The sequence below is a fragment of the Eleginops maclovinus genome, chromosome 13, assembly GCF_036324505.1.
Source record: "Eleginops maclovinus isolate JMC-PN-2008 ecotype Puerto Natales chromosome 13, JC_Emac_rtc_rv5, whole genome shotgun sequence".
Lineage (NCBI taxonomy): Eukaryota > Metazoa > Chordata > Actinopteri > Perciformes > Eleginopidae > Eleginops > Eleginops maclovinus.
In genome coordinates this window covers 9,970,723-9,994,063 of record NC_086361.1, presented here as the reverse complement: position 1 = coordinate 9,994,063, position 23,341 = coordinate 9,970,723, and the positions used below count along the sequence as shown (strand labels likewise).

The 23,341-nt window shown below is 43.0% G+C and overlaps 1 protein-coding gene across 1 annotated transcript in view; it reads right to left on the bottom strand.

Annotated features, from left to right (window-relative positions):
* The window catches only part of ext1b (exostosin glycosyltransferase 1b), a 107,292-nt gene extending 88,109 nt beyond the window's left edge, over window positions 1-19,183 (bottom strand). Inside the window, exon 1 of the mRNA XM_063900099.1 lies at window positions 17,349-19,183. Within this exon, the coding sequence (XP_063756169.1) occupies window positions 17,349-18,292 (944 nt within the window). The 5' untranslated portion in view covers window positions 18,293-19,183. The remainder of the gene's footprint in view (window positions 1-17,348) is intronic.
* Between the last annotated feature and the right edge of the window lie 4,158 nt (window positions 19,184-23,341).

The window sequence follows — 23,341 nt, the reverse complement described above, 5'->3', positions numbered from 1 at the left end:
CTGTGAAAACCAATCACACTCATTCAATCAAGCAGCTTGTTGTCTTCTGATAGTGGAAAGTCGCTTGTCAAACTAGCTCTTTAACCCATATCAATTTGATCAATCTCAAGAAAAAAGACAGTATTCTTCTACAGTTCCAGATCACAACAACAGCCCAATCATTTCCATACAAAGCTGGACTTCCATCCCCTCGGAAAAAAAGAAAAAAAAGAAGATATATTACATTAAGTGGCAATAAGCACGGGTGACATTTAACTGTTGATCTTGGACTAGTGTTCCTTATATTGTGAGGCTCAGGATTGCTTAGGCAGTAGTGCTGTTCTTCATTACCGCAGTACACAGCTCATACATCACAGCCACACATTGCATCAACAGTACTCTTCTGAGAAATCCGAAATGAATACGGGCAGAGTGGAGGTGTGTGGTTCGAGTCCCCAGAGACAGAAAATATGATGTTAAATGAGGTCCGGGCGATGCCGGGGTTAGCGCTGACCACATTGGCTAGAACAGCTGTTTGCCTGTGCTATGTTGTGGTTTTACACAAACACTGTCAAACACGTGTACATACACATACATATTTATACACACACACACAAAACACAGAGCCTCCCTGTTTCTGTGTTTTGGTCAGGAGCAGAGCGAGCCTCTGTGGTCTGGTGGGGTTCAGTAACACACATGCTCTCTGTTTATGTTCAGCTCTCCTGTGGTCTGCCTCGCTCCGGCTTGACAGAATATGCCATCCAACTTTCATCCAGCATCCCATCACTTCAAAGTGTCCCTCTTCACTATTAAAGGTGCCATAGAATGGAAAACTGTATTTACCTTTGCATAGTTGAATAAGGAGTGTTCGGTACATTGAACTGACATACCGTGAACCCCAAACACCATTGTTTCCTCCTTCACGTGCAAATCATGAATTTGCATATCACTGCAGTAAAACGGGCGAATTACAACAATCCCTGGGTGTTATGTCACACACGGTTGTCCACCCCAAAAATTTGCATACACCAGCTGCTGGAAACACTAATACTAACACTTACCACTCCGTAACGTTGCTCTCCAATCTCCGACCAATTGGCTGTTCTTCAAATTCATCGGTTTCTTCCTCCGATAAAGGCTCAAACATGTAAGGTTGGATGCCAAAAGCGTCCATGGTTCATCTCTCACAGTTTGGCGTACTTCACTTACTTCTGTGGGCTCTGAGGCAGCCATGGATTGCTCCTTGTAAACCAGCCGATCAGAGCAGAACTCATCACAAATATTTAAAAGAGCCCCCAAATAAGACAATTCAGCTTGTTTCATTCTAGGACCAAATCAAAGAGTTGTAAATGGGCCTGTAAAACCACATCTGGACATCTTTTGGATCAACCAAAGTTACCTTCTTTGTAGACATCAGAGAACAATTTAAAACACCAGATAGATGCATTCTACGGCCACTTTATATGTCACCTAATTTTCTCAAAGTTTCAATATATTTATTCTACTCCAAAACTATGTTCTGTTGATATTTCGGCAGCAGATCCAGGGATAGCCATACTTTTGTTTTTGTCCCGGCTCACGCGGTTTAGTTTCCTGTGCTTGCAATCCGTTCAGCTTGCCTCAACTTATTTCTCTTTCTTGCTTCAACCCACTTTCTCACCCTGTTAATCTCTCGTTTCCACAATCTCCCCTTCTTTCTCTTTTTTTTGTCTGCCCACCCAACTCTGTCTGCTGCGTCTCATTTTGCAGTCCATTGTTGGAAGCCAGTGAGTTTACAGGGGGAGCCCAGCCAGCCTGAAAACACAAGCGGGGGTCGGCGTGGTCTCAGCTGAGCGTGACGGATACAATAACCCCTGCAGCGGAAGCAACCATGTGCTAAATTACTGCTGAAAATGTTCTTCCATCAGGCCAGGGCAGGACCATCACAGCTACTCAGCTATCTCAAGCCTGGACGCACTTTTCTTTTTCTGTTACATAATTGGGCACTGACCAAGTGCGTCCAACAAGTCAAACTCCACTTAGGGGAAGAGGGTGGGATGAGGTTGATTGGAAGAGAATGGGTGAGAAAGATTTGGACTGGCGGTATACACCAAAAGAAAACTATTTTGCTGTGTTATCAGACAGCTTTTGAGTTTGCCACTGTAAGCTAATACCAGTTTAAACAGGGTGTTGCTAATTTAGTTTTCCTTGCCATATACGAATCCTGAAAGTATCACTCTATAAGAGAACACCCAAAGTGAACAACATGTAAGCACAGCCTTATTTAAAGGATACAAGCTAACTACAAGGAACTACCCTGCGACTGTTTGTTTTGTATTTAACTACAGGATATGCGTGAGAAGTGCCACAAACATTCAGCTTGTTTTTTCCGAAAAGAAAAGACCATCAGCTGCTTCTCCTCTGGCATCTCCCCTAGTCATTTTGTGATTCAAACCCATTCACCTTCCTGCCGCCAGCCACAAGTCCACAACACCTATTGTTTGGTGGACCGGCCACTTCACACCTCCCATTCACTTCCTTGCAAAGCCATCTATTCAGCCGTGTGGAAGAACTTTAACCGCACCCATATCACAATCACAGTGGCCAGAAAAGACATAGGACGGCCAGCATCACATATCTTGTGGACGTCTCACAAAAATTCAAATGATATGGGTTTCTGAAGCTGTGGGCTATTTTTAGAAGGAGTATGTGTGGCTATTGTTATAAGTTGCAGTGAAACGGAGCATGAAAGAGTGTCTTTAAAAGTGAAATGGCATTCCACAGAGTGTGATAGGAAATCACTGCAAAAATATTACTGAAAAACTATTTAAGTATCAGGTGGTTACTTATCAAATCCAACTTTGGAATAAAAAGGCACAGTCAATGGAAGTTTTGCCACAACCAATGACTGCTTTCCCAATGGATGCTTCTGATTAAAAATAGGGCTGAACGATTTTGGAAAATAATCTAATTTTTATAATCGATTTTTTTCCTCAATATTGCAAATTGCGATTTAATATGCGATTATTTTTTCAAGGTCCTCTTCTCATGTATTTTTCAACAAACAAGCAATAAATCAATCGTGATTACAATCGTGAACCTCGTGAGGTAGCAACAGTAGGGAGGCACGTTCTGCACAATACCTGACGTTGCACAGCATCTTCCTTTTTAAAGCCAAAATAATTCCACACAACTGACGTGCCGCCCCTCTTTGGTACCAAACTTCCAGCCGTGCACTCTTCTGACGAGCCTGAGGCCATTGTGCAACAGGTTCAAGCGCAACGTCGACTTCTTTCCCTGCCTGCTCGGCTTCGCTCCGCTCGGCTCGCTCGGAAGTCACGTGACCAAATCACGTGACCAGTCAAATTGCAGTCTTTGCGGTTGGAAAATCTCATTTTGTCATATCGCGATATTATCGCAAATGCAATTAATCGTTCAGCCCTAATTAAAAATGTGTTTTTCTCCTTATTTAATTTCGAATAATATACGACAGAAAATAAGCTGAAAATCCTCAGATTGGAAAGCTTAATTCGTCTTATATGCTCGATCATTAAAGAGGTTGACAATAATTGTTTGTCCGCGGACTAACCACTGAATTAACTAATGGTTTCAGCTTTTTAACAAGGAGAAATATGAACGTGCATTCTTTGTAGAATGTCATTTCTCTGCAGTACACATCAACACACAGATAAAAAAAGGCAAGACATAGCTGTTTTACGCTCTTAGTGACCACTGCTTTGTGCACTTGCGTATTGCCTAATTGATTAATAAATTATGGATGTTCTCCTGCCTTTGATTTGCCATTTACAGCACCATTAATATAATGTATTCAGATCCTATTAATGCAGTAGCTTGTTTGCCATGTTGAAACTTTCTTGAGAAAGAAAGCATGCATGTCTGATGAGAGAGGAAGTGCTTTATGACGACAGGGGACTGAACCTGATTTGATCACATACAGAAGGTCTCGTGTAAATTTAAAAGCATCTTTCACTTTAACACGGTTCAGTTAGCAAGCAGGCTCGAAGATCCCTGCCGCATTTTGTCACCTAAAACCTGGGCAGCACCATGGCAGCAAAAAAAAGAGCAGGAATTACCATACTGTAATGAGAAAGTCACTATGACTGAGAAGAAAGGAGAGAAGAATCATCCATGGGGAGCTATGAACGCACCACACCTCCAAACTGTGTACCTCAGTGTTCAGCCGGCCGAACAGACAGGCCTTTTCATTTGCAGTGCAGACTTTCCATGTTCATTGTGTGTGTACATGCATATGTGCATCCTTCCTTGCAGTTAAACACCGATAAGGAGTGACAGATTGACACATGCGGCCTTGATAAGGTTTTGTTATCTGACAATCATTAACAAACGGTAACTGAAGAAGACGAAACAGGATGTGACAAAGAGCACAAAGAAGTGGCTTAAGAAAGTTATACTTTATGTGGCTTCAAATCCAGAATCTGAAAGTGCAGTGCATAAAATATGCATAGCAATAATGTATAGTTTACTGAGTGCACCTTGAGTTCACCCCATGTTAAGAGTATAATACGCCACCACTTTGGATGACAGGTGAAGCAGACAGGTCTAAAGTGATTAACAGGTAAGAAGGCTATTCAAAGGCTAATGTTGCCTTTGCTCTCTGATTAGCCTGGAAAGTAGAGCTAAGGCTAACTTGACTTGTCTGTGTTAATTGAAGCTTTAAGAAAAGGACGCACAGCAATTTCAACAAAATAGTACAAGATACATCTGCATTGACAGTAAAGGATGAAGGACCAGGTATAAGGCAATATATAATCAATGTTACATTTAGAGTAACTAAAAACTCTTAAATGTGGGGCTGAAGTGTTAAAATAATGTAGATGCTAACTCAACACTTCCTGAATGAAAAGTCTTAATGGTGGGTGTTGTCAAAGCTAATGAGGTTTGAATCAAAAACAAATGTTAAAAGGAGAGCCATTATAATAAAGTCATTTAATTTTCACATGGTTATTGTAATTTTAACAATGGTTATTCTTTAAAATAAAATGTTGAGTAAAAAAGGAGCCTATGTTTTACTTTATGTGTCTAAAGCAGCAAACAATGGAGTCTCACACCGCTGAAGGGGTTAAATGAAAAGGTGCAAAAGCTTTTTACAGTGTGGCCCAGCCATCTCCCAACATGTAATGAAAGATGACTGCGGCCTTTTCTCTCCTGTGGCCGCTCTGTAGACTTTCAGAGGGCAGCCTGCCCGGAGCATGGACTCTGATCACAGCTGCTCACAGCAGCAGCGCTGTTTGTAAGGTATCTGTACAACAGTACTCCTACACACGGGACTGAGTTTGTAAAGTGAAAACATACGATTCAGATGGTAAACGTATACATGGAGCTTCATAGGGTGGGTTTACATACAGCAAATTAGCTTATTTTTTTCAAAAGTGCACTAGAGAAGATGTGAGTGTCATCGTTGTAGATTAATTATTCATATTAACTTTGCCTGAAACTAAGAGCATGCTGCAAAGAGAGACATTTTATTCACTGACAACACCATGGGGGAAAAAGGCTCTGCTCAATGGCGAGGCTTAAGATATGCAAGTTTTACAGATAAACTTAACACAATAGTAATGAGCAACGGAGATTCTTAAGATTTTTCTGCGGCTGGAGATTTGCTGATTTATTTTGGGAGATTTAAAATGGAAAAAGCCCAGTAGATCTGGCAGCAGTGATGAAGCTACAGCAAACTCAGTAATGACAGAGCTCTTAGATCTACTCTCCTCAGCTCTCCCAAAAGATACGGCAGCTGGAAAATGCAAAGCAACGCATCTATTTTTTGAAGATGTAGTCCGTCTGTTCCTGTTCCCGAAAAACCTCCCCTGTGTCGTCCTCTAAAAAGCTTATCAGCATCCAGAGATGCCTCCGGCTTTGAGGCTCATTTGGTCTCGCTTCATACTCCACATTAAATGCAATTTGAATAATGAATCTCCTCTGCTCCTCAGACCATGTGAACTCAGTAAATTCACTCAGCATTCACCCCAAAAAAAAGGCCTTCAAGGTCACCTTCTGATCTTGGATGAAATTCAAATGAAATTTTCTACACGTCAAAGTGACACACAGGAAAGTCAGATGCCTTTGCGCTACTGAGTGAAAATATTGGTGAAATCCTGGGGCGGCCTGTTACAAGGACGATGTGAAGGCCGTGCTGCACTGTACCACTGCATGGGAATGTGCGGACATGCTACTTAATATGAAGAGCAAAAAAAATAGAAAAAACATGAATAAAAACGACTCTTGCCGATACATTATTCATGGTTTGTAGCTTCTGGGGGTTCCACATGAGTGGCCACAGTTAGAGTTAGCGCCGGGTTTTGGCCAAACAAGAAGCTGCTGAGTTTCTGAGAGGGAGGGCTGTGTGTGCGTGCATGTGTGTGTGTTTGTGTGTAAGTGGACAGGGAGGAAGACGCTGGGCGGCAGGATTTTCCAATGGCTTAAAAAGAAGAACACTTACTGAGGAAAGCAAAAGTGTGAATATAAGGACACACTTCTGAAACAGCACTACCTTGTAAAACACACGTAGGCCGAGCAGCATGCACACATACAGATGCGCGCACGCACACATACAGATGCGCGCACACACACACACACACACACACACACACACACACACACACACACACACACACACACACACACACACACACACACACACACACACACACACACACACACACACACACACACACACACACACACACACACACACACACACACACACACACACACACACACACACACACACACACCAGTGTAAACTTAACACATACTTGTCTGAATTTCTGTCTGTGCCCTCGACGGCTACAGTGCAAACACTTTACTGATACTTGGGGAGAAAAGCATCCCTCCACTGTTAAAAAAAATACACACGGTAAAACTGAATTAAATGAGTGGTATATTTAGACCTTTTTAGCCCATGCTTTCCTAAAGCTCCTGAAAGAGTCAGCAATCCCACTAGAATATAAGTGTGTGTTTATAGATAGTAAGCTATGCAAATACTCTCCAGTCACCAGATACCCCACAAACTCCAGACTGAGCCCACTACCAAATAGAGGAGCTTCCACACACACACACACACACACACACACACACACACACACACACACACACACACACACACACACACACACACACACACACACACACACACACACACACACACACACACACACCTGTGTCTGGGGGAACCTGAGGAGAATTTGACCCGTCAACTCAAGATAGAAGCAATGATACTGAAAACACTTGGGCTGGCACAGCTGCTGATTAAATGCACCCCCATAAGTCTTCTGACATGTCTCATATGTAAGAGTATGAGATGTTTTTTGAAATTCACTAAAACAAACACGCAAAAATAGAAGAAAAAGCTGAGCTTTTGGATTTCAAATTAATTAAGACATATTGCCGGGTTTAGTTTAGCATTTTGAGAGTGCCAGGAAGTGGATTGTGATGAAAGGCAATATAAAGTCCGTACCCTGACAATCTGCCAACATGCCATAAATCCCGGTTTATCCTGCGCAAAGGAAACTCTCAGATTGAGTTTCTTTTTAAGACTTTCAGGCCAGATATACAAATCCTCTAATATATTGGATTCTGGGCTGAAATAAAGAGCCCTGGGCATCGAGGTAGTGCAAGGCAATATGGAGAAAATCCAATATTTCACAATATTATTGAGCCAATAACTCGAAATTGTAGTTTATAAGTGGGTAAGACAAAACACAACAGGTAGATCTGAATGGAAAGTTGAGTAAATTACATAACTTAACTTTGATAAAGCCTTTAAAAGCAGGAAAAGACTAGACCCAGGCCATTTACTAACATGACATTATTCAAATTCTCACATGATATGTAGCCTCATAACAATACCAATATAAAATGGATCTACTGCCCAGCCTGACATCCAGTTGATGCGAAGTCAGAGCACTCGCCCACCTCTGCATACCTCAGGGTTCAAGTCCCACAAACGGAATTACTGGTGTTTTTGTAAGCGGGAAGACGGTGAACTTGTGTATTTTGGTGGCTTTATCATAATTTTCCTTCTTGAAGTAGGAACATGCCTCATCTGCTTTGTATATTTGTGCTTGCTTGACATGTGTCATCACTGAATGACAACACACATCCACACACACAGATATGTTCTTGCTTCCTATAGGATCCAAATATTGCCTGTCTCACCGCAGACAGCCAGGGCACGTCGTGTCTAGCGAGCGAGCGGCAAAGGCAAACAAGACAGAGACGCTGGAAACACAGTGCTGTCGTGTCACAACTTTCTGGGGAAATAAACACTTCAAATCACCCCGCAGAAAAAAACAAACAACCCGTTGAGCTGCTAAACAAAGCCGGCTGCTCTTCCTGCTACACATCCTCCATCTTTTATCCCCTCCTGTCTTTCTACTTTTCTTTCCTCCTTTTACCTCAATGCCTCTGATTCAAGAGAGGATCACTGGTTTTTCCCACTCAAGCTCTTCCTCCCCTGCATTTTTTTATTTCGGGGTCTGCTTTGATGGCATGTGGTTGGATAGACACAACCAGTTAGGATGCAGCAGGGTAAAAATGAAGCCACTAAAATGGGAAAACCGTCCTACAGCTAGGGGATAGGGCCACAGAAAGATACGAGTGGCAGAAAAAGAAGCCGAATATCATTTTACTAGAATATATATCTGATGCTAACTGGACATGCTGTAGAAAAATGCCATTAAACCACTGAAAGTCTGTGGAAATTACTCTTACAAATGTAGTTATTCCTTAAATGTTTCCATCAATTATGTAATGACATCATACAGAAGGCCGGGCTTATGAGAAGTAATGCTCGCATGCCATATTAAGAAACTTTCCACATGTATGCAGAATTAAATAATTGTGTAAAGTGCCATTTTTAGGCTTTGGGAGTGTGAGAAAGAAGAAATGATTGCATAAAGAAGAAAAAAAATTGTGAGTTGGGAACAGCACAGAGAAGAAAAGGCAGAGATTGAAGAGTGGGCGTTAATTCAAAAATATCCAGCATTACCACCAGCAGTTGCACTTTGTCCTACATTGCCTTCACCAAAAACAAGCATTCACTCCTTCTCCTTTATTTGAAAAGGAGGCCCCTTCAAGCTCATGAATAAACACCACCAAACAAACTGTCAAGGAAACTAGGGAAAAATAGCAATAAACCAAAATAATTCTTTCCTTCCTCTATCTGGTCAATCATACACCCACACTTTGGGCACACTGAGACTCTGCTTGGTGAGACCAGATGCCTTCTTCCCTTGAAACCGTCTCCACCTCCTCCTCCTCCTCCCCAGTCAGATTTGGCTAAGCCCCTGATCCGTGAAGTGCCGTGGAATCTGCCAAACCAGGGCATGGTTGTCTGTGGCTGGAGCTGCGAGAGCAGCCATTGTTGCCTGTTGTCGCCCTGGCATCAAAAGGAAAGAGGTGCGCAAGGAAGAGAGGCCACGACAGTAGGAGAGTCAGGGTTGATGGAGAGGGGTGAAATACGAAGGAATAAAAAGGGGACCATATGGGGAGGCTGCGATGTAAACAAGGCACAAGCGTTCCTTCTGGAAAGAGAGCAAACTTTAGCACAAAAGGACCCCTTTGGAGCGCCTGGGGGCAGCCCCAACTTTTTACACCCCATGAGTTGAAGTCAAACTGAGCCATAAAGCATGATGAAACAGACGGGGAAAAGAGCCCTTCCATCAGCCTGCCAGGCAGCCAGATCTGCTGCAACAAAACACTCTTTCTCTTCGCCAAGCCTTGGCCCCTTAAACGTTGAGCCATGCACACATTCTTCAGTGACATAATGCTTTTTTAAGCTATTGCCCTCTTCAACTCCCCCACTCCTCCTCTTTACCCTTACTCAGATTTCCCCCTTTTGCCAATTACTATTTGAATATGAATACCAGCAGAGAGGTTCAGTGTTTGTTTTCGCTCCTGTGGTGGTGAGAAGTGAAGGAGGGAGGTCTGCGTGCTAGCTGACGTCAACGATCTGAATTCTCATTGATGTGCCGGCAGTAGGTGTTTGCTGAACGGCCTCTTGGGGCCATAAAAGCTGCCATAAAAACTAGCTACTACTCCCACCTCCCCCTCTTTCACCGCAGTGGAGCTGCTGCTACGCCCCAAGGGAGTTGCAGAGATGGCAGGAGTCGAGGTCGGCAACAACTGCTGATTCTGAAGAGTCCGTGTAGTTCTCCTATTTAGAAAGAAATACTCTGATAGTGTCATTGTCCAGAGCAGATATAGGTTGGAGTTTCTGGCCACTGCCCCTCGTTGATGAGACAACTCTGGTCAGGTGCTCCACAGCCTGGGGGACCACAGAGTCATTCAGGAAGAGGGACAAATCCCTGGGGCACTGGGACCAGCGGCAACCCTGCGCTTCCTCTATTTCCACACACACACACACACACGTTCTGTAGCGAAAGATAACAGGCATATAACCACAGCCTATTATACTCACAGAGAAACCCATATTCACTTGACTGACCACATAGAGAGGAAGGATGAACTGTCTAACACAAATTGTTGTTAAATCGGATATAAGAGCCTTGTATCGAGCAAAGAGCGAATTTAATTTCTCAGAATAACTTGGAAAATTACTTTTACAGGACCTCACCAATTAAGAAACTGCATTTGGTACATTGTAGACAGTCAATACAGCCCTGTAGTGTAAAGCATGTTTAGCATGCAATTACATATTTTTGGGGCATTTTAAAAAGGCACCACAACAAGATCTAAAAACAGTTAGTTACTAGCTTGACCTGATTGCGGTTTGGTGGCGGCCGTACAGCAGGTTTAACAGCTCTTTTGCTGAACGTATCAGAGATTAGAACTGTGAGCATGAATCAAAACAGTAAAGTATTATTAGTAATGAGAATGTATCCAGGGTAAATACATTTTGAAGAGATCAGCTTTTAAGGAAACAATGCCAATTGAAATCCAAATTTAGCAAGAAAACTCACAATTAGACATTTCCCTGACTTTCTTCCAGCAATAAACACCATCAAGACATTCATTAACTCGACGTATTTGCTTTTAGGATTCTTCGGTTTTATATAAAGACACAAGAGAAAAACAAACTGTGGTTCTCAGACTGAATCAGTTCATGTTTGAGGGGGCTGATGACAAAACCCTGCTGCATCTCAACTGGAGAACGTTGGAATGATGGAGTTTGGAATGTTTGCTGCAAGCCGCGTTGCCCCCTGTCTCAGCATGCCCCTTGCCATCGAGATAGAGCAGGGATGTGCAAATGTTTTTTATACTCTGTCTATCTCCTTTTTTAAAAAAAGGACAGGTGCCAAAACTCAGTACTCGTGCTCGCCAAACCTGCAGACAGCAGCCATATCGCCGCTCACTTCTCCTCGGGAGAGAATTTAATGAGAAGACAATCACGTGTCTTTTCCGATCAACTTCTCTTGACTCAGCCAGTCACAAACCTGTCTAGTTTAATTGAGTTCACAAGGACCCAATCAGCTTCTTTCTCTCTGCTCTCATTCCCCTTCTGTTCTGCACTGTCAGAGTCGTCCAAAAAACTGCGAAGCTACTCACTTACCTGTCTGCCTGCAAACTTTCTACATCACTGTATCAGCACTGGTTAAGGATGAGAGAGAGAGAGTGACAGAGAGAACGGGTTTTACAATTTGTGCCCGTCTCTTATTAATTCATTCCTATAAAACATTTACTGACAGTTCTGGGAAGGGAAGGAGATTTGACGCCTTGTTATTCTTCACTCTTTCAATTACTGTTACCGCTAGCACAACAAGCTTCTGGACCAGTTTTTTTTATACAGGGTGGGAGTGGGCAGGTTTTAATAAAGGAAATGATTCCAGGGGCCAGCCAACTGCTGTGCTAATACACTAATCAATTTTCATTTTGGGGAAACCCTCCTGGCTGATCAATTTCTTTACAGCAGCTAGCCGGTAGCTGGCCTGGGTTTCACTGTCTGACACAACGTTTGAGTGGAGTTCATGTCCACCCTACCAGTTTGTCCTTCTTCCCCAGCCCCCCAGCCAACCACCCACTACCACCGCCACCACCTCGGAGGCCAGGGGCGGCTTGGCTGTGCTGGTAATCCCTCAATGAATGTGGGTCAGTGAGTCGGGCTTTGCCTTCGTCACTCAGCGAGGGGACAGACAGCAAGGTTGTGACCCCAGTCATCCTGCATGCACTCGCGCACACACACGTACGAAGACAAAGACTGGAACACTGGGATGCGCACACACAGACAAACAAAAGAAGAGACACGGATGGATGAGCAACCACACACGGACAAAACTCACACAGACGAAAACAAGCAGCAACCCAAACTGAGAATACGTTTGAGCAGATCTGAGATTAGAAGAGCTGAAATGATTGAAAGAATAATGGAGTACTTGACAGACCGAAAATAAATTAACAGTTCTGATCATCATGCTGTTGTAAAGCAAAAGGGCCAGCATTTGCTGATGGGAGCGCCTCAGGTCTTCTGGTTTTAAAACAACTAATTTAAAAAGGCCCCTATTGGGCTATAGGATTGTTTTTAAACATTTAAATTGATAACATCCTCAATTCAGGCATTAGTCAAATATTAAAATGGTCAACTTTTATTAGCTGCAGCCCTCAAGATGAGTACAGTCAAAAATATTGACCGTTGATAAACAGCTGAGTATTAAAAGATCAAAGGTTGCACGAATACCTAAAGCTATAAAGAATATATCGTTTAGCAAGCAAACACACCAAATATGTTGATTTAGCTGCTTAAATACAATGTTTTACAGGGTTTTCATTAGACCATATTTTGAACTTGGTTTAGGGCTGCTATTTGAAATACATAAAGTTGACCTTTAGGAACTTGTGAAAGACAAGTTTTACATTGATTTGACCTATTTCAGATTATCAGGCTTAAAACAAAAGTTTATTGCTGTATTTCTATAAGGCTGAAGAAATAAATACACACACGAGACAAGAGAAAGACAAAGATAATGAAAAGGGATGTAAAGGTGGTATCAAGGCAAAGGCATGAGCCTGTTGCTTACACACATGAACACACAAACGTATCAAAGAGCCCTAATTAAGCTGCTCCGCATTCAAACATATTATCCTTCACACCATTAACATTCCCCATCACAAGCTCTGGTACTTTATCTAAGAGAGAGCAGGCAATCATGAAATATTCATGACTTATTAATCTGACTACAGAAAAACAAACAATGGCAACCCGGGGAGTGTGACAGCCTCCTCTGCCAAACAGCGAGGCAGCAACATGACTGTTTTTGCTTCTCGCTCTGCACTCTACAAATCTCCAACAGTAGTCCACTATCAGAAGCCGCCTCCACCGCACTGACATTCAGGTGAATGCTGGTATTCTCACTCATAAAAGTGTTTTACTGCGATAAGGGGTAGAGGAAGGGGTTGGTGGTTCTCTTCACTTGCCGCGGATCAGCTACTGCTTCTCATTCTGTGGCATTGTGTCAACAAAATGTCAACCGCAGCGTCGTCAAAAGAATAAGAAAATAAAAGAGAAAAGGAAACGTGGCGGGGAGCCATCTCAAGACAAATCACATCAGTGTTTCTATGTCATTCTTACTGAGAGGGGGAAGGAGGGAGGAAGGGAGAGAAATCTAAAAGAAACCAATGCAGAGGGTAGGAAGGAAAGGGGAAGTAAAAAGGAAATAATGGGGGAAAAAAATGGAGGATGGGAGGCAGGCCTTCTTCCTCTTTTCTCCATCTCAGCCACTCACGCTTTTGAGGATTTTCTCAAGTGGGAACATTTCTGCTGATGACACGGTTGTGAAATGAAAATGCCACAGCGCTTGGTTGATGTAACTGTCATTGACTCCTAATGGGAAAAATCCCCCTACACACGCAATTTTCTGGACTCTCCATTCTTTTCATCCCAACTCACGCAGACATATAGCGCAGACTATTATCACTCCCACTTGCTCTTCCTCTTCGTTTTTCTTCCTTCCACACACTTGCAGGCCACACAGACACATCTTATGCATCTACTCTTGAATTTCTCATTCTCTAAATCTCTTTCTACTTCTCTTCATTGCCCTTCCAATCTCTCTCCATTTTCAAGTCCCTCGGGTGACCTTGAGCGGCAGCTGCCAGTAAAGTACCTAAAGTACAAAGTCAATACGAGACAACAAAGCTGGTTAAGTATTAAATGGGGGATGATTACGCTGCTGTTAGCCAGCAAAAGGCTTAACAAAGAGCAAATAAAAGGAATGAGCAGTTAGACTTTAATGGACTGCTCAATAGTCATAATGATGCGATTCAAGCATTGATGCACTTTGGATTTTTCAGGATATTTTGCTTGCCAGTGTAAAAGAAAGCACTGTCATACTGGAGTAAATGTTGGGCTACACATGTGAAGCACGTATGCCATAATTGTGAAATACAGATGAATAAAATAAGTTGAACGATCTGTGCTTGATTCCTTCTTCAAAACAGGAAGTCCAAAACATTTTACTTCCTAATTAAACAGAAAAGAGAACTTTTCCCTGAACTGAAATCATAGAGTTAGAAATAAAAATGTACCTAGTAAGAAGTCTGACATGAAAAGAAGTTTAGTCACCACAAGGCACGGCATTACAGCAAAATCTTGCCTAACGTGAAATTTTTCAATTGTCGAGTCTGTAATAGCCTTTCACTGTCCTCTCCCAGAATCATTGTCGGCAGTGCTGAAAACTCAGTGGATAATGTAGCAGTGAATGGGCCCTTTCATCAGCGTTTGGCCATGGAAGTGGACCAGAGTGACTCCAATTGAAAGCTATTGCAGCTAAGAAAATCAATTGAATAAATGTGGGGAGCATGGTGCATTGTGTGTCTGTGTGCTACAATGGTGTGTGGGTGGGAGCCGGTTCTTGCACCTATCGGCTCTCAGTCTGCCCTCCTCCTGCTGCATTCCTTTAAAAAGCAGCATTCCTCCATAAGGCAACAAGGTCAAAGGTCAGGAGACCAGGAGGCAAAGGTGAGCCTGGATGTAGCATAGCTCTGCAACAACAGCCTTGGCATGGTGTATGAGTGTATTTATGAGTGTGTTTTGGGTCAGTGGGTTGATTCATATTGATTCTAATCAACCAAATAGATAAGACCTGGGGTTATCGCATCACTTCTTCTGCGTTTTTAAGTGATGTGTCAGGCTACATTCAAAAAGCATCCAGACTGTACATGTACTGTACAGCTAGCCACCCTGCCTTGGCAGTGCTCCTTCCTGAGCCGCTAACAGCTGCTCTGACACGTGTGTGCATTCCTGAGTCTGCAGCACAGCATCCCCGCAAGGCACCGCCTGTCCGCCCCCAGCCCGTGGAAATGTAGCGCTCGGCTTGGCCAGCTACATATAGATCCATTTACCTGAGAGAGCTACGTCAGGGTTTTTAGCAGAGCACGGGCTGGCACCCAAAGGACTTTAAATCAGATTAAAATGAAAGGCATCAGTTTGATTAAATTTAAACAGACTGGTAAACAATAACAGGAAAAAAAAAAAATCTTAAATGTATTGGTTGTAGCCAGATGCCAGAGTGGTGAGCAATCTAAAAAGTTTAAAACCATAAATATATTTTTTTAACTACAAGAAGGGAGACAATCGTTCACAAAGAAGTGTGAAAAGACACACAAGTAAAGCCAGTGCATGCTAAATACTGTACAAGTGTTGTGTACAAACAAAATTGGATTCATCAACTTTCAGTGGAGACACAAATCAAATGCAATATCGATGCTGGAAATGAAATGACTAACAGGCAGCAGTATTGATCAAAATAAATCAACCATGAAACACACTGCAGTGGAAAGAGTGATTAGGGAAAGCTGGTGGTTCCCAGAACTCAATGAGATCAGCTGTGTCAATCAGCTGATTATGGCACCCAGATGTTCCAGAGAAAGAGGGACCTCTGGGAAAACAAGGCCCGATCCGCAGGGAAGAAGAGAACTGAGCGGAGCGGGGCAGAGGTGGGTTGTCCAGGGACGACTGGAATGTCAGATAATGGATGACACATCTCTCCAGGTGACACCAAGCCCAAGGCATCCAAGGAGAAAGCGATGTAGAGAATGAGTATGTGAGCGGGGGGAAAAGGATGACAAATGGATAGACAAGTACATGCTTGTAAAGTTTTGTCAGAGTTCCCTCTTTGGCATTATGAGTTTGTCTGTGAAGAGGTTTTAGAGTTCATTTCCAGTTCAAGGAGAGTCACATCCTCTCTTAGCCTAACAAAAAAGTGGTTCAAAATATTTCTTATCTTCCCTCACTGCACCCTTCTGTCTTTCTGACTGATCGAATGGAAATATGCGTAGGTTCACTTTCCATATGCCCCCTATTTGTGCTTTCTCTTAATCTTGACATGGTAGTGTATAGGTACACACACACCCACTAGGAACAATGTCGACAAGTGCTGTTATCACATGCCTGAGTTGATCCAGGCTTAACAAAAGCCATGGGATCCACAGGTTGATAAATGCAGATCAAACCACTGTCACTCAGAGAAGTGAACCTGACAGTGAAGCTCACTACGTAATTCAGCTATGTAAACATCAGAAGACACTGCGTTCTATATTAAAAACATACCAAGCATTCAAGTGCAGCTGTTGATCACAGGGGGGGAATCATTTATTACCACCTTGAGAAAACATAGACCTCCGAAATTAGAGGTAATCAACTGTCCCTGGGGGCTAAGTGGAAAGGATGGCACTAACTCCTGGAAATGAAAGTGATAATTAACCCATTACGACTGATTTATTCGCAATAAATAGCTTCATATTTCAACCAAACTTGTTACACGCCAAGGTGGACATAAACATGCGCCCTTAAATGGGAAGCAGCGTTTTGTCATGACAAGGTCACCAGAACAGATCTAATTTCCGAGCAAAAAATGATCCTACCGTTGACTTTCACTTCATTTGCACTAAGTGCAGGGTGCAAATCAAACATGTCCCTGCATATCCTGGTGAAGGCACTGTTCCCATGGAGGGGAGCTGGAAGGTGGTGGAGGAGGAGGGTGAATTCCTTCATAGGAAAGGAGGGAGGGATGGGAGGGGGGGTGTCCAGGGAGCTAATAGACTGGCTGGAGAGCTTTTACTTCATGCTTGAAAGGGAGCACAGGAGGGTAAAACCCAGTCATGTAGTGGTACATAAAAAGGTTGGTTAACTATGCTTGCCATCATTGATAGTTAACCTGTTGTTGGTGGGAAATAAAAGTCTACATTTTAACAAGGGTGTGTTACTGGTTACCTATTTTCAGCTAGAAAGGAGAGAGTTTAGGTACATTTCTTCATAAAAACACATCCAAATGCACACACTCTGAGAACCCAGGAGGATGTGAGTGACAGCTCAAGGCAGCCATTGTGCATAAAAGCTTTAAAACATGAAAATAAACTTTGTTTCACATAAAACCATCTCACTTAGTGTAACTTACTTGTCATACTCAGCGTTGTCCTTGTCACATCGCACGTCCTTGTGCTTCTGCCAGTCTTTGCCATGTTTGCAGGTGGTGAGCAGCACCACATCCTCTGCGTTGTGGACGTGATGTAAGGCATTCCTGGTGTCCGAGCCAATACCTGTCAGGTAGCGCTTCCCTTTGAACACCAGCATGTATTTTCTAAAAGGCGGGATGGAGTTGTACTTGAGGAAGCCCCTCTCTCCGCCAGTCCTCAGATGCTCCTTGGAGAAGAGGGGGATGGACACGTCGAAGTTGGGCCTGAAGTTCTCAGTGCTGATGCTGGCTTTGGCCAACATGGCTTGGCTGATGTCAAAGCCCAAGTCTTCCGTATAGTCCGGCCACGTCCCCGAATACAAGTTAAATATGAGGTGGTTCCTGCCATCGTTCCACAGAGGCAGGTTCTGGACCTTGGTCTTCAGGTTGTGGACGTATTGCGGGGACAGCTGGTCCCGGTCCAGAGTGTCCAGACTCAGGATGAACAGACACGCCTGTCCAGGGTCTGAGGTGTAAAACCTGGACCCCTCAATGGTTGATAAAATATTCTGATAACTCTCTGAGATCTTCTCCCCCTTCTGCTGCGGGTAAACATAAACTTTGAATCCGTTCTTTTGACACTGAGAGAAATCAAAGCAGGAATCCATGCGGCACCGTTTGCCTTTGTAAACACTCGTGTTGACGTCCCTCTTCTGCCTCGGAGATATGTGCAGGTTGTACTCCTCGGTGTCCGTCTGATCCAGAGGCAGGAAAAGGTGTAAAGGGTCAGAAAAGTGAGGCCAGGGCTGATCGGGCCGGTACCCATGCCGGCTGCGGTCATGCCGGCTCCTGCTCGCCGCTGGAAGTTGAACCCCTCCGAGGTAGAAGAGAAGCACCAGACATGCACCGGCGGAGAGCAGGATCAGGTAGCGTTTTTTGGCCTGCATGTGTCCTGGGAACTGGGGCGAGTTGTGTAGGAATAAGAAATGTAAAGTGGCCCGAAGTTAGGCTCTCACCAACCCCGGCTACACCGCTCCATCCTGTGGCAGCCTCCAAGGATCCCCAACCCCCCTTCTGCGTATTCGGTTCCCAAATCCAGCAATTGATCCAGTGCATGTGGGCGATTTTAAAAGTAGTGACCCGTTCTCCCTCTTCTGTAGAGTTTCACCATATCGGACAGCGCCTACAGCGGGGCTGAGGTGCCTGAAAAAGCTCTGTGATGCCCGGACCCTCGGACACAATCACATGCAGCCACTCTGTTCCGCGGCGCTTCCTCTCACCCTCATTCAGGCTGCCTGTGTGGGGCTTTTCAAAGGGAAAAGCTGTCCGGCAGCCGCCTGGGAACTCTCTTTCCCCGGGTGTAAAGCGGCAGGGGTCCCCGAGGCTCTCCCAGACGCAAAGGTATACCCCGGTTTGGATAAACTCGGTAGCACCAGAGTGTAAAAAACAGTCGGTGTGGTCGCTGGGTTTGAATCCAAATGGCTCCGGGTGAATTCGTCCTATTCCCCCTCTTTTACCACTCCATGGTCCCGTGTGAAGAAAGGCAAAAAACCGGGGGAAGCTTCGTAGCGCAGGGGCAGCTCAACGGTACAACTGTAACCTGACGAATCCCTGCATTTCCCTTCTTATTTATTACAACCTCCACACACAGCCTCGCTCTCGCTGATTTAGAATAAAAACCTCACCGGCGAGCAGCAGGCAAGAGACGAAGTTATCCTGTCGACAAGAGGGGGGGAAACGCTAGCCTCAGACCGGGTAAATAGCTGAGAAAATGTTCAAAAAGACTGGATTCCTTGATCCTAGTGTCCAATTACCGAGTGCTCAGTTGTCCCGATTGTTAGTCGGTAACATTCCAATCCCGACACGACGGCAGCTGACGTGACGTCCCATCGATGCACTCCAACGCCGCTGATTGGTCTTTCTGTGGGAACGGAAGAGGCGGGACGTAGGGAAATGCACCCATTCATAACCGGAGTCCTCCGCATGTGCAAATGATCGAATTGTAAAACCTATGGAAGTTGTTTGGAAATGTGCCAGAGAGCAAAAGCCATCCTTTGTTAGTAAGATTCCCACTGAGAAGTTATTTTGTGGCAGTATTCGGTCTCATGTTTATACTCAAGTCAAGGAACGTTTTGGGTTTATACTTTTTTTTTTAAATCTGCCTATTATTAATGCATGCTTTGTTGCTTTTATTTGTGTATGTTTTTCTTTGTAATTGTTTTCTAATTGTAACATTTTAATTAAAAAAAGAAAACAAATGACTTTAAGTATGAAAACAAACAGTTTTTCACGATCCCTTTAACCTAAATATGTCCAATATTGATCTCATAGTCATAAATATTGCAATAAAGCATAAAGCAAGCACATTACATAAATGTACTTTTTAAAAGTAAAGCATATGATGGCTCCTATAATATTCAGCACCAACCGAGGGTTTCACATGAGCATGCAACCCAGGTTTGAGACTTTAAAAAATAGTTGTTTTCCTTAATTTCGCGCAATAGGCATCTTTCCTCACAATTGAACATTATATTATACAAAACTCGTATGTGGGAATAATTTTCTATTCCATTTTCTTTCTAACTTCTAACTAATCACCTCACTAGGGGCACTTTTTAAGTCAATTTCCTTTCATATTAAGCTCCCCGGTATACTATCATCAGTATTACTTATTGATCTGTTTTTCTTAAAGCTTATTATCTCATACAGTGAAATATTTTGCCAACAATGCCAACAGACAGTTTGACAGAAATCCAAAATAACTAATCCACAATCCTGACAATGAAAAGAAAACCAAATGCCACGTAAGAAAGATAAGCCCTGTGCAATTTTAACAAGTTGTAACACTTGTATTGCCTAGAGGACTCAGCATCTGTTCAAAAGAATGATCTCATTGTTAATTTGTACCATAAACTACATAGTAAAATAGTTAAGACATGAAGGCATCTCAGCCAGAAAACTTGTTGGAAGTCATTCCAAGACTAAAGTTTTCTTGTATCCACAGAAAAAAGCAAAGTGACACAGCATAGACAACCCCCTTGACAAGGAAATTAATAGCAGAGGAGCGGCTCTCACTAAGTGTCACCATGCCTCATAAGCCCGCATAATCCTCCCTGCTGCCATTTGGTGGCAAAACACTCCGACTGGGTGAAGAGGCCATCCTCATTTTTTATCGGCCAATTAGCTCAGAAGAGGGGGACTAATTAGCGGGGCTGGCTGGGAGACAGGCCAGGATCCTGTGGTTGGCCGGCGCTCATCGTCGGAGTATGGTGGTGATGAAGAGCCCTGGGTGCTGTTCCAGAGGGCTGCTCCTGTCTTCGTGGTTGTCCTGCTAAATCCAATTTCAAGCAGTCCATATAGAAAAGTTGTTAAGACTGCAAGAAAAACATACATATTCTTTTGCCGCCCATATAAAGCTCTATAGCCTTATAGTCTATCTCCTTTTCACCCAAGTCTCTTAGCTCTGCACTCTAGAAATGCCACACATTTTACCACCACTGTCTCTCTTTGGAGAATCAAGTTGTTGTTTATGCCTGGGGGATTTGCTTCTTAATTGCTTACAACTCTAATGGGAATACTGCGGTTGCTAAATGACACTTAAAACCAGGATTGTGTTAACAGGAGAAGATGTTGTAAATCCAAATAAAGTTGTTCTTTCTAAAAAATGCTTCTCTCCTCTTAATGTAATGCGGGTTGTTCACATCATTAAGCCTTTGTCTGATTGCAGGTGAAACACTGTGGAGCCGGAGCAGAGACTGTGTTAAGTGCTGCACCTTCAAAGGCCCCCTGTTCATCCCCTGTGTATCCCCACTGCTTTGGAACATTTTGGAGCAGTGTGGTCTCTGCATGACAGCAGTAAGGACTGGGAGCCATTCCAGGGAGCTGTGCCTTCATCCTTCCTTGTGTACACTTCTAATATTTCCACCCCCTAAAAATTCCCCTCTTCAATCACAGTTTGGATGCCCTCCTTCTCAGGACTGTAGCCGGTCTGAGATATGAGAAGATGAGAAAGCCTGGCTAGCTGTGAAAAAAAAAGAAGATAGATATGGAAAAATGTGATGTAAAATACAGCTTTTTTTAGTAGATGGTACACAAAGTGACGAAATACTACACAAAGTAAATGCTCAGCTATCAAAGAGATCAATAGTTTTCTTTCACAATCAAATATGTCCCAGTCAGTGTACGGTAAACGTTCAAATAAATCTAGCAAGATGACTTACACTCATATCTAACTTTTGTATTGCCCCAGCTTTTACCTCTCATGTATTTCCATTACCTTTGCAGAAAAACAAAGTCTTAGTGACCTTTGAAAAGCCTAGAAGGTCGTCCCATAACACTCACTACTGTTTGAAGGTATTCCTCAAAGAGTTCTATAACCATCTGGATAAAATAGCATAATGTTGCTCCTTTTTATCCCCTCCCAAATTTTTCACAGGATGACCCCTAGCTAAATTCGCACAAAATTAATTAAACAGAAAGTAGTAGAAAAGTGATTTATTTCCTAGGAATTTATGTGTTTCATACAAAATGGTGTGCTTATACTTTGCTTGTGTTTCACAAAAAGAGTAGAACATATGTTAATATTTTTTCTCCAGATGTAGGATTCCTTTTTTTGGATAAAGCTTTTTCACATTTCTTTATGATTTAGAGAATTGGATGCTCATGCTTTGCTCTGTGACTCAAATGTAATGGTGATGAATGAGTGGATCAGTCTGTGTGGCTAATGCACTGAAGCTTTGTGTTACTTGTTTTTGCTTAACTTGTTTATTATGAAGTTCTTTTTATTACACCTCGATTATTATTATTTTAATTTATAAAGTTACTTGAATAGTCAAAAATAAATAAAGAATGTAGATATCAAAGGAACACAATTCTTTATATTTGGCAAATGGATACATGGACCTAAGTGACTTCTTCACTCTATGCTGACCTGAACTCTCATCTTGTATTTAAATAAAAAAATAATAAAATGATAACTAGAACCAGGAAATGCAGTAATTTAAATAGTTTGATATGTCCTTAAAGACCTGGATTACCTGTTGACTTCCTTTTCTCCTCCCGTTGATGCACGTGAAGCATTTCCCCTTAGCGACGGCCGGCAGCCATGATAAAGACTTGCAAATTCAGGCCACGGTAAACAAATACCCATGACTGGAAAGTAATCTGTGGGTTCAGGGAGTTTCAGGCAAGAGGAAGACAAAACAGCCTTTGAGAGTCTTCAGGCTGCTGCTGATCAGTCGCTGATAAACTCCCCTCTGGATGATGTAACAAGCTGGGCTCCTTCGAACACAAAGGGCATGTGTGTGCGAGTGTATCAAGGTGTGCACAGGCACTCATGGCCAAATATTGCTTCTCATGGGTGCTGCGTACGTTTGGGTCCATGCACCTGGCTTGGTTACGCACTTGAGACTGTGGAACTTGTGTGAATAACCAGTCGCAAATACACTAAGGTTTATACTTTTTAAAGTCTTGTGAGTCTAATCTTGCATTCACGGTCTCACAGGGAGTATGCTCATCCTTTCTGACAACACGTTGTTTTTTTTTCGGGAGATTCACAAAACAACACAAACAAGTAAATTATTCATTTAATTCTCGTCACCTGTTTTTGTTTCCCTGTGCCTATTCCTGCAAACCTTAAGAGAATAAAGGTTGAGAAAGGATATAATTATGAACATATTGTAATGAAATGCTGGTCAAAACACAGACCAGGCCTGTACCTGAGGCAATGAATTAATTCAATACAGTTCTCACAGCTGACAACAACAGTGACAAACAGGGCAGAAGTTTAGCTTAAAGAGCAAAGTGAGTGATGCATACGTGATAAGTGAGTGGGAGCCAATCTGGACTTGGACTTTACGTCCTTAGACTGCCAGCCCTACGGATTGCTTCGGGCTACTGAATGCTAAATGGTGTAGCCTTGGCTATCCTTTGAAAGTGCTGCTCGCTCCGTGTGTGGGATGCTTAGTGATCTGCCCATTCTTTATTTATTTAAAGTG